The 19,592-nt window shown below is 48.1% G+C and overlaps 1 protein-coding gene across 1 annotated transcript; it reads right to left on the reverse strand.

Moving 5' to 3' along the window:
- Positions 1-1,776: 1,776 nt before the first annotated feature.
- On the reverse strand, positions 1,777-19,313 carry LOC141443776 (tRNA pseudouridine synthase Pus10-like). The gene is given in 15 exon segments (XM_074109126.1): positions 1,777-2,429; positions 2,956-3,154; positions 4,152-4,245; positions 4,812-4,918; positions 6,950-7,052; positions 10,710-10,823; positions 12,271-12,372; positions 12,374-12,462; positions 12,979-13,118; positions 15,824-16,006; positions 16,168-16,349; positions 16,660-16,788; positions 16,954-17,083; positions 18,273-18,396; positions 18,967-19,313. Coding segments are annotated over 15 exon segments (2,001 nt in total). The 5' UTR covers positions 19,090-19,313; the 3' UTR covers positions 1,777-2,247.
- Positions 19,314-19,592: the final 279 nt, after the last annotated feature.

Below are 19,592 nucleotides of genomic sequence, written 5' to 3' on the forward strand. Positions count from 1 at the left end.
CCGGGCTCCGAGGGCGGCGCCCAGCGCGGGCCGCGTGCGCCCCAGCGGGCCGGGCGCCACTAGCGGGGCGGGGGCGGCCAGGGCAGGGCCACGCGCGTCACGTCCAGCGCCAGCAGGTCGGCCCGGGCTCCGAGGGCGGCGCCCAGCGCGGGCCGCGTGCGCCCCAGCGGGCCGGGCGCCACTAGCGGGGCGGGGGCGGCCAGGGCAGGGCCACGCGCGTCACGTCCAGCGCCAGCAGGTCGGCCGGGGCTCCGAGGGCGGCGCCCAGCGCGGGCCGCGTGCGCCCCAGCGGGCCGGGCGCCACTAGCGGGGCGGGGGCGGCCAGGGCAGGGCCACGCGCGTCACGTCCAGCGCCAGCAGGTCGGCCCGTGCTCCGAGGGCGGCGCCCAGCGCGGGCCGCGTGCGCCCCAGCGGGCCGGGCGCCACTAGCGGGGCGGGGGCGGCCAGGGCAGCGCCACGCGCGTCACGTCCAGCGCCAGCAGGTCGGCCGGGGCTCCGAGGGCGGCGCCCAGCGCGGGCCGCGTGCGCCCCAGCGGGCCGGGCGCCACTAGCGGGGCGGGGGCGGCCAGGGCAGGGCCACGCGCGTCACGTCCAGCGCCAGCAGGTCGGCCCGGCTCCGAGGGCGGCGCCCAGCGCGGGCCGCGTGCGCCCCAGCGGGCCGGGCGCCACTAGCGGGGCGGGGGCGGCCAGGGCAGGGCCACGCGCGTCACGTCCAGCGCCAGCAGGTCGGCCCGCTCCGAGGGCGGCGCCCAGCGCGGGCCGCGTGCGCCCCAGCGGGCCGGGCGCCACTAGCGGGCGGGGGCGGCCAGGGCAGGCCACGCGCGTCACGTCCAGCGCCAGCAGGTCGGCCGGGGCTCCGAGGGCGGCGCCCAGCGCGGGCCGCGTGCGCCCCAGCGGCGGGCGCCACTAGCGGGGCGGGGGCGGCCAGGGCAGCGCCACGCGCGTCACGTCCAGCGCCAGCAGGTCGGCCGGGGCTCCGAGGGCGGCGCCCAGCGCGGGCCGCGTGCGCCCCAGCGGGCCGGGCGCCACTAGCGGGGCGGGGGCGGCCAGGGCAGGGCCACGCGCGTCACGTCCAGCGCCAGCAGGTCGGCCCGTGCTCCGAGGGCGGCGCCCAGCGCGGGCCGCGTGCGCCCCAGCGGGCCGGGCGCCACTAGCGGGGCGGGGGCGGCCAGGGCAGGGCCACGCGCGTCACGTCCAGCGCCAGCAGGTCGGCCGGGGCTCCGAGGGCGGCGCCCAGCGCGGGCCGCGTGCGCCCCAGCGGGCCGGGCGCCACTAGCGGGGCGGGGGCGGCCAGGGCAGGGCCACGCGCGTCACGTCCAGCGCCAGCAGGTCGGCCCGTGCTCCGAGGGCGGCGCCCAGCGCGGGCCGCGTGCGCCCCAGCGGGCCGGGCGCCACTAGCGGGGCGGGGGCGGCCAGGGCAGGGCCACGCGCGTCACGTCCAGCGCCAGCAGGTCGGCCCGGGCTCCGAGGGCGGCGCCCAGCGCGGGCCGCGTGCGCCCCAGCGGGCCGGGCGCCACTAGCGGGGCGGGGGCGGCCAGGGCAGGGCCACGCGCGTCACGTCCAGCGCCAGCAGGTCGGCCCGTGCTCCGAGGGCGGCGCCCAGCGCGGGCCGCGTGCGCCCCAGCGGGCCGGGCGCCACTAGCGGGGCGGGGGCGGCCAGGGCAGGGCCACGCGCGTCACGTCCAGCGCCAGCAGGTCGGCCCGTGCTCCGAGGGCGGCGCCCAGCGCGGGCCGCGTGCGCCCCAGCGGGCCGGGCGCCACTAGCGGGGCGGGGCGGCCAGGGCAGGGCCACGCGCGTCACGTCCAGCGCCAGCAGGTCGGCCGGGGCTCCGAGGGCGGCGCCCAGCGCGGGCCGCGTGCGCCCCAGCGGGCCGGGCGCCACTAGCGGGGCGGGGGCGGCCAGGGCAGGGCCACGCGCGTCACGTCCAGCGCCAGCAGGTCGGCCCGTGCTCCGAGGGCGGCGCCCAGCGCGGGCCGCGTGCGCCCCAGCGGGCCGGGCGCCACTAGCGGGGCGGGGGCGGCCAGGGCAGGGCCACGCGCGTCACGTCCAGCGCCAGCAGGTCGGCCCGGGCTCCGAGGGCGGCGCCCAGCGCGGGCCGCGTGCGCCCCAGCGGGCCGGGCGCCACTAGCGGGGCGGGGGCGGCCAGGGCAGCGCCACGCGCGTCACGTCCAGCGCCAGCAGGTCGGCCCGGGCTCCGAGGGCGGCGCCCAGCGCGGGCCGCGTGCGCCCCAGCGGGCCGGGCGCCACTAGCGGGGCGGGGGCGGCCAGGGCAGCGCCACGCGCGTCACGTCCAGCGCCAGCAGGTCGGCCGGGGCTCCGAGGGCGGCGCCCAGCGCGGGCCGCGTGCGCCCCAGCTCCCCGTGCACGAACTCTTTGACGTACGCGCCGGCGCCCGCGCGCAGCCGCAGCACCAGCAGCGCCGGGTGCCCTGCGGACGGTGCACATTAGCACACTCGAAATAAAAAAAATGGCAATTTGGCGATTATCTCGAACTGATATTATGCTGATATACATAGAGCGCGGCTCTAATGGAAAAAATTGAGCGGAGCGGGGATGGGTAAATGAAACGTTTCTGCCCCCCCCCTCACCTACTCTAAGGTCCGCCTTGGATCCGCTCTCTATGCCCGCTTATAGACAATTACGCTCTGTTCTATAAACGATTAATCCGATTACAGGCGATTTCAGATAACTTTCGCTTTTTCGACGTAACGTAAGGCATCGACAGTGTATAGCGAAAAATTGTCACGCGTGAACGGTCTTCTCTCTTTCTAAGGTTTCACTAACCGACGCTTCGATGGTAAGAATCCTACCTGTCATGTCAATCGAACAGATCGAGCGAGATGATCTGATATTAACTAAAGTCTTCATTGAGATTCGGGTGGGAGTATCCCAAGGTTCAGTCCTAGGGCCAGTACTGTTTCCGCAGCAGTGTATCTACGCGAGTGGCGGGTCACCTGGGACGGGCTCGGCGCGCATGGACAGGATGTGTTTGTCCCTGGCGAGCAGCGGGCGGCGGTGCAGCACGCGTATGGGCGTCCTCTGCACGAGGCGCACGGCGGCGGCGGCGGGGTCGTCGGCCGGCGTGTTCCGGAACGCGTTGATGCGCGCGATGTCGGCCGCGGTCACGGCCACCGGCGCCATAGGATCGCTCACCTGGAACCGGCGTTCAACATTTCTAAAGTTTCGTTTCCAGCAGAGATTGCGAGAATGTGCTGCGAGGAATATGTTTTTGACTCCTGCCCGAGGCAAAAAGAAGGTTGTTATAAGTTTGACCTCTCCATTCCACCAGAGCTGTGCTGTGCGAGGATAAGTACATGAAATATGGAAGTTGCAGGCGAAGAGTCCAAAAACCCAATTAGATGGAAACAATAACTTTACTTAAAATATAAAAATTACATTATATAGTTCTTAAACCTATCTTAACCTAAGAGCCTGAGCCAATGCGATGCTAGCAATTGACTGACTGTTGGAGGCTGCGTCCGCCGGCGCGCGGTGCTCGGTCAGCGGCTCGTACGCGGCGCCGGCATGTTCGCGTCGTCAGCTAACGCAGCTCGGCTACGATGTCGCTAGATTAGCGATCCGTAGGCACGTAGCGTACATAACACATGAAGCGTTTATGTTGGTACTTATAATAGTTATTTATCTACATTCATATCATAACTTCCCTATTATATGTTCAGAAACGACTATCAAATGGCCTTTATTAAGAAACCTGGTATCTGCGGGTGCATCTTAATGTTCACATTAAAGTACAGTGCATCTTAATGTTTACAAAGTATCGGTAATACTTTTTTTAACAATGCATATCTGTACATATTGTAGAAAACTTATGACATGCATGTAGATAATAATTATTATTATAAATAAGACTTTAGTTTTTTATTATCTGTTTTATTTAAGCTTTGGTAGGTACTTCAAACTAGTTATCAGTAACACTAACTTAAAAATACAGGCCATATCTGAACATATTATAGAAAACATATGATATGCATGTAGATAAAGTTATGTATGCGGCTATACATAATTAGGCATTATGCACCAGCCACATAAATAACTATTCTCGCACATGTCCGGTGGAAACACAACCTAAGTTGGTTAGGTGATGGATGAATAGTGTGTTATGGAAGTGTCTGTGTGTCAGGTCGTTCACCTCATCGAATTCCGAGTGGTCGAGCTTGATGCAGAGCGCCTCGTAGTCCTTACTCTTGGTCTCTTCGCCCTTCTTCAGCTCGGCGAGGTCCTCCCTGCAGACAGACAGGTCGTCGTCGTCATCATCATATCTGCCAATACCCTCGTAATGGCGTACATTGAGTCGGCACCAGAGTAAGGCCGCATATAAAGGTCCGTTTTTCACCGGACGACGGACCGTTTTTAGGGTTCCGGAGCCAAAATGGCAAAAATGGAACCCTTATAGTTTCGCCATGTCTGTCTGTCCGTCCGTCCGCGGCTTTGCTCAGGGACTATCAATGCTAGAAAGCTGTAATTTTGCACGGATATATATTTAAACTATGCCGACAAAATGGTACATTAAAAAATTCCAAATTTTTTTTTTTACGTTACCTCTCATAGAAGTAAAGTGCCAACCTAGAGGCCTATCAAGTGCCAGTAATTTCACCGGCTGTCTTACTCTCCACGCCGAAACACAACAGTGCAAGCACTGCTGCTCCCCGGCAGGATTAGCGAGCAAGATGGTGGATTTTATCTAAATCGGTTCAGCAGTTTAAGCGTGATGAGGTAACAAACAAACAGACTTAAAAACTTTCGCATTTATAATATCAATAAAGGGGTTTAAGGTTTATATGACGATTACTTGGTGACGTGGCACATGGAGAGGACCCGCACGCTGCCGCTGTCCGCGATCCGTCGGCACGCGGCCGCCAGCTCCGCCGCGGTCAGCTCGCGCCGCGGGTCGGATATCTGCGGCACGTTACAATGTTAACAACAGCGCCCTCTAGCGGCGACATCGGTTCCAAGCGAGCACATTTACAATGTTAACAACAGCGCCCTCTAGCGGCGACATCGGTTCCAAGCGAGCATATTTACAATGTTAATAACAGCGCCCTCTAGCGGCGACATCGGTTCCAAGCGAGCATATTTACAATGTTAATAACAGCGCCCTCTAGTGGCGACATCGGTTCCAAGCGAGCAAATTTACAATGTTAATAACAGCGCCCTCTAGTGGCGACATCGGTTCCAAGCGAGCACATTTACAATGTTAACAACAGCGCCCTCTAGCGGCGACATCGGTTCCAAGCGAGCACATTTACAATGTTAACAACAGCGCCCTCTAGCGGCGACATCGGTTCCAAGCGAGCACATTTACAATGTTAACAACAGCGCCCTCTAGCGGCGACATCGGTTCCAAGCGAGCACATTTACAATGTTAATAACAGCGCCCTCTAGCGGCGACATCGGTTCCAAGCGAGCAAATTTACAATGTTAACAACAGCGCCCTCTAGCGGCGACATCGGTTCCAAGCGAGCATATTTACAATGTTAATAACAGCGCCCTCTAGTGGCGACATCGGTTCCAAGCGAGCACATTTACAATGTTAACAACAGCGCCCTCTAGCGGCGACATCGGTTCCAAGCGAGCACATTTACAATGTTAATAACAGCGCCCTCTAGTGGCGACATCGGTTCCAAGCGAGCAAATTTACAATGTTAATAACAGCGCCCTCTAGTGGCGACATCGGTTCCAAGCGAGCAAATTTACAATGTTAACAACAGCGCCCTCTAGCGGCGACATCGGTTCCAAGCGAGCATATTTACAATGTTAATAACAGCGCCCTCTAGTGGCGACATCGGTTCCAAGCGAGCAAATTTACAATGTTAATAACAGCGCCCTCTAGTGGCGACATCGGTTCCAAGCGAGCACATTTACAATGTTAACAACAGCGCCCTCTAGCGGCGACATCGGTTCCAAGCGAGCACATTTACAATGTTAACAACAGCGCCCTCTAGCGGCGACATCGGTTCCAAGCGAGCACATTTACAATGTTAACAACAGCGCCCTCTAGCGGCGACATCGGTTCCAAGCGAGCACATTTACAATGTTAATAACAGCGCCCTCTAGCGGCGACATCGGTTCCAAGCGGGCATATTTACAATGTTAATAACATGGCCCTGTAGTGGCGACATCGGTTCCAAGCGAGCATATTTACAATGTTAATAACAGCGCCCTCTAGTGGCGACATCGGTTCCAAGCGAGCACATTTACAATGTTAATAACAGCGCCCTCTAGTGGCGACATCGGTTCCAAGCGAGCAAATTTACAATGTTAATAACAGCGCCCTCTAGTGGCGACATCGGTTCCAAGCGAGCACATTTACAATGTTAACAACAGCGCCCTCTAGCGGCGACATCGGTTCCAAGCGAGCATATTTACAATGTTAATAACAGCGCCCTCTAGTGGCGACATCGGTTCCAAGCGAGCAAATTTACAATGTTAACAACAGCGCCCTCTAGCGGCGACATCGGTTCCAAGCGAGCACATTTACAATGTTAACAACAGCGCCCTCTAGCGGCGACATCGGTTCCAAGCGAGCATATTTACAATGTTAATAACATGGCCCTGTAGTGGCGACATCGGTTCCAAGCGAGCATATTTACAATGTTAATAACAGCGCCCTCTAGTGGCGACATCGGTTCCAAGCGAGCACATTTACAATGTTAACAACAGCGCCCTCTAGCGGCGACGTCGGTTCCGAGCGAGTGCTCGTTTCACAAAGCCGGAGCAATATGTATGTCCAATGCAAGGAACAGATAGTCAGATAGTAATATTTAGGAAATCTGGATCCTAAAAAGATTTTTGTATAGTAAACTTAAATAAATAAAAATAATATTTTACTTAGTTACTTTTGATTGAATTTGATTTTAAATAAATTGAATAAAGCACTTATTTATATTACTCGTAGTCCCCTCGTTATCCCCCGCCCCCCGCACTAACCTCGACGGCGAAGGGCCGCCCGTCCCCGAGACAGCGCACGTCCACGTCCTCCCGTCCCGCCGCCACAAACTTCAGCCGGTGTTCGCTCTGCTCCGGAGACAGCCTGACACACACACACACACACACACACACATCATTTAGCATTGTATTTTATTTAAAACTAGCTTTTGCCCGCGACTTCGTCCTCGTGGAATAGTAATTTTGGGAAGTATTTAATTTATTTAGGATACCTATTCTGTCAATAATAGCACATAGAAACTGCTACGGTTTACTGAAAATAACCTATTTTAATACATTGCTATAAATATAAACTATTTTTTTTCTTCCATTTTTTGGTTCTTCCATTCTTTGGTAAAACATACATATTTTGCGGGTAGCCACATTTTAGCAATACGACGTGTATTCTACCCTGCCAACACAAAATGACTAATTCTTCATAGTGAACTCTTGACACCTTACGTCCTTTATTGTAAGTTAGGAGGGTAGGATTATAATTAAGATGGCATTTTTATTAAGCATAGCTACACACACATATTTTCGATAAATATACTTATAGTAAATATTTGTTTGGAATTCCTTACGAACTTTCATCCCCACATTTTTAAGTCAAAATTTGAAAGGCGCCGGAACAAATGTTTTTTAGGGTTCGGTACCTCAAAAGAAAACAATGGAACCCTTATAGGATCACTTTTCTGTCCGTCCGTTCGTCTGTCTGCCAAGACCCTTTATCTCATAAACGTGCGGATAGTATCGGTATCGAGTTGAAACTAAAACAACCCTAAACTCAGGTCAACAGTCCCGAAAGCTGTCAAAAAATCAAACTTCTAAGTCAAGGCATAGCAAGTCAAGGCAGTTCCATACAAACTTTCATCCCCTATTTTATCCCTTCGCGAGTAAAATTTTCAGACGCTTAAACAAATATCTATTTATTTCTAATAAGTGCCCAAATGCCAAGTTTCATAAAGAACGAAAGAAAAGTTTAGGTGCGTTCGGCCGGCGCGGGCGCACCCAACCATTGGGTGCACGGCAGTGGGTTGCCGCTTAGCTCGCATGCTGGACGCGTCGCAAGTGATTTGTGTAGGTACCTACCAACTTATTTTTTTTGCAAACTATGACTTCGAAATTGTTTACAGCTGTATAAATAAAAAGAAGATAAAAGAATCGGAATTTTCATTTTTCAACCTTCCGAAAGATAGGTATTGAAAGGTAAGAAGCCATTTTCTTGCGTTTAATTTAAACCATCATATATGTAGTTAAATACTCTGTAAGAGTAGTAGGTGCATAATGAGAACAAAATTGTTAGGTATTACAAGGATTTTAGGGCATCTAAAGGAATATAGCTTTGCGACAGGTAGGTACTTATTTAGTAGATTTTAAAGTCGATTCCTTATTGATTGAATACCGTTTATTCACCTAAAAGTAAACACTAGACCCATTTTAAAACAAATTACAATTGCCTAAGTAACTAAGTTTGCTCAAATGTTTGTTTATAAGTAAGTAGGCACTTTGTCAAGCCAACTTAAAACAAACTAAACAAAAATATCACTACGAATTGAACAAAGAGGTACCTACTACCAAATGGTTGCTGATGCCATGGCCTACCAATCCCTACAAGCTATATTTAATACAAAAAAACAGCAATAGATGGCACTACTATTAACATTTGTAAATTATAAAATGTGAATAAGCCGAATTAAGTAGAAATATTAAGATTAAAATAAAGACTAGCATATTTTATAAGCACAACTTCACATCAACCTTAATTCAACTCCTTAATTTGAAGATTAGAAACACCATAAAAATAATAAATTGAGAATACGAAAGTATAGTCTACATGTGGCTTCATTTCAGCTATGAGGCTTTCGTAGTGTTTTGCAATTGTGACGCTAGATGGCGAATAACCGGAATGCGCTTGCTGGGCTTGCCCCGCGCTTGCACACATTCGTCGAACGAAACTATTTGAGAGAAACATGCCATTCTCTTCTACTGACGTAAATAAGACAGAGACATCATGCGTATCTCTAGTCGTCTAGGCTCAGTTGGTGAGCTTGTTGGTTGTTGTCAGTGTACCGTATCCTTAGTGTCTCACTAGATGGCAATACGTATCGTGTTATTTGTGCTCTCACTGGTGCCATCTATTGGAAAATCGAAGGAAAGAAAAATAGCCAGTATTAGGGTGATACCAATTGCTTGTACTAGGTGGTGTCTCTGTTATATATGTACTCTGTGCTGATGCTGATAAAATAATGTTGTTTTGTAGCTTTAGCCATTCAAGTTTCTATAGGTACTTATTTATTAAAGGTAGTTTATTGAATTCATATTAGTACCCACTGTTATCTTTATTCATCGGCGAGTGGGAACCCTGTGCTCTTGGCGCCAAATCGGTTTCGAGTCAACGGTGCCCAACGGAATGTGAACGCTCGTGTAACATGATAAGTTTCAATTTCGCGTGCAAGTCGTAAGAGTAGGCAACGATTTATACCTAAACCACAGGGCGGCCACGCCGTACAAAATACGCGTTCTTGAATCTACATAGGCACGACGACGTCTGTACACGCGTCAATGTGTGCGTAAGACACACAGGGCTGACTATCGCAAAACCGTATAGTACTATAGGGTATGAAGGTATGGCTTAGATGTGTAAATAAATGTAATCGTTAATCATATATTTTTATTTAAACCTACTTAAAATGTGTCTGTCTATGTATTTAAGCATTATTATTTTAAATTACAATAAATATATGACTACAAACTTGAACGAATTATTCGGTACCTAATTAAGTTATTTCATATATTAATCGCGATACTTTTAGAAAGCATTATTATTTACATTAGGAAATCGAAAAAAAAACTGTTTTTCTTATCTTTGGCTGTTGACAAACACCCATACAATGCACAGTATATCACCATTTCGCAAAATTATTGCTCCCGACCTTAGAGCCGTGCGACGGTGCGACCGACATACATCGCGTCGCGCGCCCGACTGCTTTCCTGCGGTTTTCCTGTAATCTGCGCTTGAGGGGTGGGGTAACCCGAACCGGTGCGGGGCGGAGCGTGGCCATTCTGTACGCCAGTACTATTATATATTCTGTGCCTAAACTTGACTTTTGTTCGAGAGAGTCCCTTCTGTACGGTAGTACTATTAGTTATTCTGTGGCTATACTTAGTTTTTTTAGCATAAGGAAGTAGGTAAGGCGATCTTGATGTGTCTTTTCAATGAAAAACACTTTTAAATAAATCACAGCAAATATGTAACAATTAGCAAGGACATATCATAAGGACGTATCATAAGTAATAGTTACTGTTTTTTTAAAAAAACGTTGTTCAAAAAAAAAACTCGTCAAGATGGTTTACCCTTTTTCCACACACACACACACAAACATCACGCCTGTATTCCCAAATGGGGTAGGCAGAGCACACGAAACGATACCGCTTCGGAGCCACTTTTAGCAATTTTAGGTTTAAAGTTTGACAAAAACGGTACAATAGTGACAGGTTGCTAGCCTGTCGCCTACGCTATACCTTAACCCATATCCTCAGTCGCCTCTTACGACATCCACGGAAGAAACGGAGAGGTGTAATTCTAACCTGACACCACACGGGGCCCTTTTTCAAATGCTAAAAAAAACAAAGTATACTTTCATATAAATCCATTCAGTAGTTTCATTCATTAAGGAGGTTCAGTCACAGATACATAAGTATAATTTTGGAAGAATTTGAAAATGCTTTGCACAGTTCTGACTGGTTAACGTTAACTCACTCGTACAGTTCCGCGAGGGGCTTGAATATGACCTCCTGCACGGAGGAGTCCATCATGCGTCGCCCTCGCACCAGCCACGGCGTCTGCGGGAGCGAGCGGGACAGCTTCATATACCTGCCAAACATGTTATTAAAATGAGGGCTATCGTTTTTTGTCTCACTAGATGGCGCACTGTTACGTAAGGTTTTTATGTATGGCTTTCAAAGTCTGTTATTACGGGCGTGAAAACAAAGTTTAGATTAAAATCATATTTAATACACCTCAAACCGTACCATATAAATATCGAGCATGCCACAGTGTTGCATAGTCCCCGTTTTGTTCGGAAAAAAGGGAGGACAAAGGTTTCCGAAAGACAAAACTGTCTCAAAACACAGACATTCATTGCCCCGGAACGCATATTTGCCATAATTAATTTCAGATATTGCAAAATATTCACAAAATTATTCTAATTATAAATAAACCCGCGTAGCTCACCCAAAAACTATGAGATTTGACATTTCGGAGACCTCACGCTACACTAGCGCCTCTAGCGGCGAATTCATACGCGATAGCCCTCATTATCATCAAAAATGTGACTCAAAATTATTCTAGTGTCACATGTAAATAATTATAATGTAGTGTCATAATATAAGTGAAGAGTGCTAAGAGTATATTACAGGAATAGTAGACGAAAAAAAAAACTCATGCTAAACAATTGATAGGAAAGAAGTGTCACAAGCACTCGATGATTCCGTGTCAGTACTTAATCACGAAAAACTTTTTCACGAAAACTTTTTCACGAACGACTTTATCACGAAAAAACTTTATCACGAATGAACTTTATCACGAAAAGACCATATCACGAAAACTATTTCACGAAAACTTTTTCACGAACGTGATAAAGTTTTTCGTGATAAAGTTTTCGTGATAAAGTCGTTCGTGAAAAAGTTTTTCGTGAAATAATACTAGCGCCGATGATTCCATTATTGTAAGTTTACATGCGCACTCTCAAAAAACATCCACGCCAATTTGTTTGTGTTTTTTTTTAATTTGTTTTCTTTTCTTGGCAGAGTTAGTAGCAGATATTTTTACTCGCGATCTGTCAAATTTCGTATGGGCGCCAGGTTGGCCAACCAAACACACAATGTTTGTGGTGCAATTAAAAAAAAACTAAAACAATGCAATAAAAGATTTTCATACATTTTTTCTACTCTAGAGCAGAAAAGTCCCGCTTTGTGCTGGGTATTTAGTGAGGTTATGATGAAATTAAAGCATAGTTGGAAGAAAATAAATTATTCTAGCGTGATAAACTAATTGAGAAATGCAAGATAAATGCGACATATTCGACAAAATACGACGGAAAAACATTATTTAATACACCTGTACAGTCTTTGTTCTCTATTTTAATAGAAACATGCATTTACTTTTCGTTAAATTTTATTTTTCAAAACGTTTGGGTTCGATTCCCTGATTGAGTGCAATTTTTTTTAAGCATGAATGCAGTTTTTCTTGTTACCAAAATCCATGACATGGTCCCTAAGAACGGATCTTCGTATGTCTTCTAGTTTCAGACTGTACTGACCGTCCGGCCACATAGAGCGGCGCGCGAGCGGCCGTCACGGCGACGACGCGCGCGGCCGCGCCGGCGCCCCCAGCGCGCTCAGCTGCTGCAGGAGGCCTGCGCCAGCGCCGCCTCCGCGCCGCGCCGCGTCACGTCCAGCGCCGGCCGCCGCCCGCGCGCCGACGGAGAGAGCCCCTTCAGGAGCTCCAGATCCTGCAAGGGAAAGGTTATCCGCTATTAGACTTCATCACCTCCCCCCCCCAGTACACTATTCCCTACGCTAGCATTTACCCCCACAGTATGTATGTATGTATGTAAACTCTTTATTGTACAAAAGAAAATTAACAAAATACAATTGACAAACTTTAAGATACTTGTACAAAGGCGGACTTATCCCTTTAAGGGATCTCTACCAGTCAACCTTTGAGTGGATGAGAGGAAAGGAGCAATACGTTAGGGTCCGACAATGGGTGAGTTAAAGAGTTAAAATAATGGAAGCTACTATACAGTGCTTTAAACAATAAAATACATAAACTACAATATAAATAAATAAACTACTATATATATGACCATAATACATATAATATATAAGCATATAAACAAAGGAATGTTCTCAAATATTTAACACACACAGTAAGCCCCATCACCAGCTTATTTTGTTCCCGTGTCTCAAGCCGCCAGAACCTCCCCCTCCCGGACGCGAGCTGACAGCCCCCCCCCCCCCCTCACCTCCCCCTCCCCCGGGTGCTCGTAGTGCAGCGTGACCAGCAGCGCCGCGCGCGCGCCGGACGCCAGCCGGAGCCCCAGCCGGCCGGCCAGCTCCACGCCGAACGTCCATTTCCACGCCTCCTTCAGGGATGTCACGGAGCCTGGGGGAAGGTCACAGCGCTGCCATTAAGGCTGCGTCTCTACCAGCGATCTGGGAGGATGTGTTGCGGGGATGTATTTCTCATGAACCAGTAGAAACGCTTCATTAGGGTTCCGGAGCCAATATGGCAAAAACGGAACCCTTATAGTTTCGTCAAGTCCGTCCGTCCGTATGTCACAGGCATTTTACTCGAAAACTACAAGATGTATATCAATGAAATTTGGAGTACACATGTCTTGTCAAAGTCGCTATTTACTTTTGTAGTTAAATTACAAAAATAAATATTTATAGGGGGGGGGCACTCTATACACGTAACAGAAATTGAAAAAAAAAAAAAAAAAAATTTTTTAACGCATCAACGTGTGGCACAGTTCGATAGCTCTTTTAAAAAGATAGTAAGGTTTCTCAAAAACTTTTTTGATTAAGTGAAGATTTCCGGAAATAATCGCTCATAAAGTAGCAAAAATTGTGTGCCCCCCCCCTCTATCTTGTAAACCGTGTGTCCAAAAAATATGCAAAAAATATGGAAAGGTAACGTTTAATAATTACTTCAACGAAAATTGGTTTCAACATGATCGGATACCGTTTTTGAGTTATTGCCGAAAAACTGCGCTTCTCAATAAAAGGACGTAAGTGCCGTGATGATAAGCTCTTTTTCTGGTAATAGATTTTAACAGCCTTATTCATAAAAAGTTAGAGCCTCCTTGAAGGCCCGATGCTAAAAAACATGATTCATAAACGTCTGTTAGCGCTAATCAGTCGATCAAGGCTCTGCTAAAGTTAGAGGACCGTAGACCCTCCTTTATCTCCCTGCTAAGTCACAAAATGGCCGCCACAAGTTTGAACAGCTGACTTTGACAAGAGCAAAAAACCATACCGAAGATATTTATAGTGAAGGCAGGGTTACGCAAAGATTAAAAAAAAAACAGGAAAATTTATTTTCAGGAATTTGTATTTAAAAATCCTCTAAATTAGGTATTTATAACTGCTACTTTACTAACAATAAATTAAAAAAAAAATTAGGATGATTAACATAATTACGGCTTTTTGCACAACATAAACATGCGGATCGGAAATGGCGGGAAAACAAACATCTCGCTTTTTATTTTGTTTCCGGTTGCTGTCACTGCTGTTTTTTTTAATTATCGATGAGGCCATTTTTTGTCTTTGATTTGTCAAGATGGCCAACATAACGCGTCTAATCCGTCTATCAGCAGCTCAACAACTAGCAGACTGCTAGCAAGCGTTTATGAATCATACTTCTTGACAACCGTCTAACAAGCTTAATCAGTCTGCTAAGTAACAGACCGATCAAACCTCAATTAAGGATTTTTTATGAATAAGGCTGTATGACTGTGTAGTAAGTGTTTTAATTGTGTTATAACGCACATAATATTACTTGATTTTTTTCGTAATGGCTACGGAACCCTATCTTGGGCGTGTCCGACACGCTCTTGGCCGGTTAATACCTGCAAGGCTACTACGAAACACGTAACTCGAAGTTCGTGTCGTGCGGTCCTCTCGCTCTCGTATCAAAACAGTGTAAGTGTCAGAGGACCGCTTGACACGAACTTTGTTTCGAGTTCGGAGTCCCAGCTGTCCGCCCCCGTCGACGGTGCGCTGCGTCAAAACAGGTTAATGAAACGTTTCCATTGGTTCATGAGGAAACATTCCTCGCAAAACATCTTCCCACACCTCTGATGGGAACGGAACAAATGATTTGATGTAAATGTAATATTTATTAAAACGTGGTAAAGTAGAAGACAGTGACGCTGTCCGCATACAGAATAAAACAGCCTATGAATTCTATTGAAGGATAATTTAAAAACTGCTCACAGAAGTTTTGTCCACAGATATAGATTACACTAGATAACGCAAACCCCTCAATCTGTATGAAAACCAACCGTGTCACTTTTTTATATCTACTGTAACGTCTCAAGAGCGAATTAGCGGTGTGAATTCCCCGATGTCCGCGTGTTTGGGTTATTATTACATGTTTAGTAGTTTACTTTTGTATCTTTTGAAATCCAAATCAATCAATGTAAGATTTTGTATGTCATATTAAATATTTTCCAAAAAGTCACATTCCCGCCGCTAGAGGGTGTTTCGTGTTACAAACTGATGTTTAGTTTATTACCTTTTTGCAATAAATTTGTCTTGCACTGGATACCGCTTAGAACGGTAGTTTTGTTATTTCTCCTACACCTTACCCACTTAATATCAGCCCAGTATGCATTGCATCGCGGTGATCATTCTTGACCTGATAAATACCGACTAGATAATTACCGGCATGTCAATACCGAACCGATACTGTTTTTCGTGTACACAATTGAACTTAACACAAACGGGACGTGAAAAACATGTCGGTAATTACGGGCTCCGATTATCATGCCAGTGTTTATCAGGTCGGGAATGTTAGAGCGGTATTTATTCATACCGGGTAGATATTGCGTGACCGGAATTTACCGCGCTGTTATTTCGAAGCCATTTGGGCTACCAAATATCAGCAGGGCTACTACGAAACTCGAAGTTCGTGTCTGCGGTCCCTCTGACACTTTATACTTTGAATACGAGAGCAAGAGGGACGGTACGGGTACGACACGAACTTCGAGTTTTGAGTTTCGCAGTAGCCCTGCAGGTCAGTATCGGTATTGCTCAGCGTCTCGGTGATGGTGGATGTTGGTTGGCGATGGTAGTGGTACTGACCTGCGCCGTACTGCGGGCAGGTGTCCCGCACAGTGAGCACCATATAGTGTTCCCTGAGCAGCGCGCTCAGCGCCGGTGGTACTGACCTGCGCCGTACTGCGGGCAGGTGTCCCGCACAGTGAGCACCATATAGTGTTCCCTGAGCAGCGCGCTCAGCGCCGGGGTAAACTGACCTGCGCCGTACTGCGGGCAGGTGTCCCGCACAGTGAGCACCATATAGTGTTCCCTGAGCAGCGCGCTCAGCGCGGTGGTACTGACCTGCGCCGTACTGCGGGCAGGTGTCCCGCACAGTGAGCACCATATAGTGTTCCCTGAGCAGCGCGCTCAGCGCCGGTGGTACTGACCTGCGCCGTACTGCGGGCAGGTGTCCCGCACAGTGAGCACCATATAGTGTTCCCTGAGCAGCGCGCTCAGCGCCGGTGGTAACTGACCTGCGCCGTACTGCGGGCAGGTGTCCCGCACAGTGAGCACCATATAGTGTCCCTGAGCAGCGCGCTCAGCGCCGGTGGTACTGACCTGCGCCGTACTGCGGGCAGGGTGTCCCGCACTAGTGAGCACCATATAGTGTTCCCTGAGCAGCGCGCTCAGCGCCGGTGGTACTGACCTGCGCCGTACTGCGGGCAGGTGTCCGCACAGTGAGCACCATATAGTGTTCCTGAGCAGCGCGCTCAGCGCCGGTGGTACTGACCTGCGCCGTACTGCGGCAGGTGTCCGCACAGTGGCACCATATAGTGTTCCTGACAGCGCGCTCAGCGCCGGTGGTACTGACCTGCGCCGTACTGCGGGCAGGTGTCCCGCACAGTGAGCACCATATAGTGTTCCCTGAGCAGCGCGCTCAGCGCCGGTGGTACTGACCTGCGCCGTACTGCGGGCAGGTGTCCCGCACAGTGAGCACCATATAGTGTTCCCTGAGCAGCGCGCTCAGCGGCGCCGACAGCGCGCACGCAAACTCCGACACCTCGTATCTGTCACATCATCATTATCAACTTTAGGGTGGTAGACCACATGGCATATACATATTTTTTCAACTTTGGCCGTGTCGATATCTTTGCCCTTGACTGTACCAGAGCCCTACACCCACTCTGTCATCATCTAGCCGCTAGCGTATGGTATATGGTATATTCAGTAACCTCTTCTTGTCCAGTTCGTCCTTGGCGGCGCGACAGGCGTCGTCCCAGGCGGCCTCCTGCAGCAGCCCGAGGCAGCTGCGGCACGGCGCCCCGCGGCTGCGCTTCGCGGCTGGCGCGCCCTCTGCCGCTGCTGCCCAACAAACACATTGACTACCATCTTATTACTACCCAAAAGAAAACTAAAAACTATAGATGCGAAGTCGGTTAACGATTTTAACCAAACGGTTAAAAGGTGTACTGCCTTTGCGGCGAAATATTTTTCGCCAAATTTCACTTAGCAACGCACCTTTCGCCGAAGTTTCATTTGGCAAACCAATCCTTGGCATAACTTTGCATTTTCTTATTACGCAACATTTTTATATTGCAAAATTTTACTTCATCACACTTTTATGTGGCGAACAATTATGTAGCAAATGATTGGCTAAGGCAAATAACAAATAGTCAAATAACATTTGGCCAATTTTTACACATAAGGTAGATATATCAGCATCTAAAGTAGCTGTACACTATCGTACTTTGTCGTTTTACAGCCACGCAGTAAACGCTGTGCAAGAGTCAATGTGTCAATCAGTGGCGTAGCGTGGGTTGATACCCCACCCGGGGCGGAAATTTTTTCTCAAAAATGTCCATAAAAGTTGTCATTATTCTTTACATATCAGAAGGTGAAGTGCATAGTTTACGGCCAGCGAAAAATTCAAAAGTTAAAAAGATTGCAGACGCGCTAGCTCGACAATAATGAATTAGCGCGCCTGCAATCACTCTTAAAAAAAGTTAAAAAGGCCATGGAAATGTTGGCACAAGTCATATACAGCCAAGTCTAATGGAAGGTATCTTTTTATTGGGTCTGAATGGGTCTTATGGTGTTTTTGGCGAAAAAATACACCTGCAGTTTATTGTTATACTGCCCACTGCCCACTTACTGGCCACAACCATAATCTACTATTGCCACACCCTTGTTTAGGTTTTAAAAAAGTAAGATGTCATTATTATAGAAATGGAAATCCACGATTTTGTCACAGTAATAAGTAATAGAAAATTTCGTGCTCAATCAGTCCAAATCATAGGTGCGACGCCCAACATACACCAGACACAGGCTTCTTCATAGAATAAGAGAGCTCAAACTGTTTTATATGCAATGACAATATTATTATTATTAACCTAACATTCAGTGCCAAGAACCTGACAGTTATCTGTTTGTAGGCAGCTTTCGCTACAAAGCGGAAAAACGCTGCTTCTGGTCATGAGCATAGAGATATGTAGTTGTGAATGTGCTAAGTAGAAACTTCTGCTAAAGTCAGACATTAGTAAACCATGCTAACCCTGGTCCACTGAGTCTCCAGCGACTCCATTGGTACCATTGCTCTGCTCTTCTGGCTTTGCGGGCTCGCTGGACTCTGTTGATACATTATCAGCTACAGTGCCTTCAGTGGGCTCATCCATATACTGAAAGGAATAAAATTATAATTTAAATTATCATTTTATCAGTTCCATATCTCAAAAAGAAAAACAGGAACACTTTGTTGTCTGTCTGTCTGTCTATCTGTTAGAGCTAATTAGCTCCAAAATGACGGATTCATTGGGTTCAAATTTGGTACAAATGTAAATTGGTGACCTAAAGATGGAGGTGTAACATAAATGAATAAATTATAGGGGACCCTTTTAGAAAATAAACAAAAAAAAATGTAAATCATATTGTGTGGGGTGACAAATTAAATGGCTTATTATAAAGATCTTGAATGTTTATTTTTGGAAAACATACAGAAAATAGTTCTTTACCTATAGATTACAAGAAAACCTAGAATTCCGTTTTTTTAAATGGACGCGTTGCCGGCTCTTTTATAAAAAACAGACTCATTTTTTGAAGTTGTAAGTACCGGAATTTCATTCAAACTGTAGAATGCAGTCGTTTTTTGTTATAGTTCAAGTAAGCGAAACCGCGGGTAAAAGCTAGTAGTAAAAGTAAACAAGCTTCTCAACAAAATACGAATAACCTCGATCGTGCTCGATACATACTTTTTTTACCGACTCCTTCACATTCTCGTAAGTCCGCGGATGTTTCAGCCCCAAATAGCGCAAGCAGCACGCGTCGCAGCAACCCTCGTCCTTGCATATCTTAAATATCGCCTTTTCATCCATAGTTTACCCAGGAATCACCGATAAACTACATTCGTGAAGTGAAATTATTTATTTTCTTCAACATGTGCATGCCTGCCTTGCGTGGATTGAATTGAATAGGTATATGCGTACAACGTTAATGATTTTTAAAAAAACACACTAATTTGGACGTTACTGCTATAATTTAGGGTCGCTTTTTTTACTTAAATGACAGTAAAACTAAAACGAATAAGAATGAAAATGGTTTTGGATCATGGACAAGGACTTTGCAAAAATGTCACCATGACAGATACGTTTCGTCTTGTGACCAAATTTTCCCTAAATTTTGTTTTAAACCTATAGTTTGAACTCAATAAGCAACTTAATAAGAAGAGATTAATGCATTATGAGGGAGTATTGGTATTTAAAAATGAATGGTCTACATTTTTCATATAAACTCTTAGATATTCAAATTTTAATATTCTAATTGCTTTTGCAAGTGTAACGAAACATCATTAACATTGCCATTACAAAATTAATCAGCT

Source organism: Choristoneura fumiferana, chromosome 28 (genome assembly GCF_025370935.1).
Source record: "Choristoneura fumiferana chromosome 28, NRCan_CFum_1, whole genome shotgun sequence".
Taxonomy (NCBI): Eukaryota; Metazoa; Arthropoda; class Insecta; order Lepidoptera; family Tortricidae; genus Choristoneura; species Choristoneura fumiferana.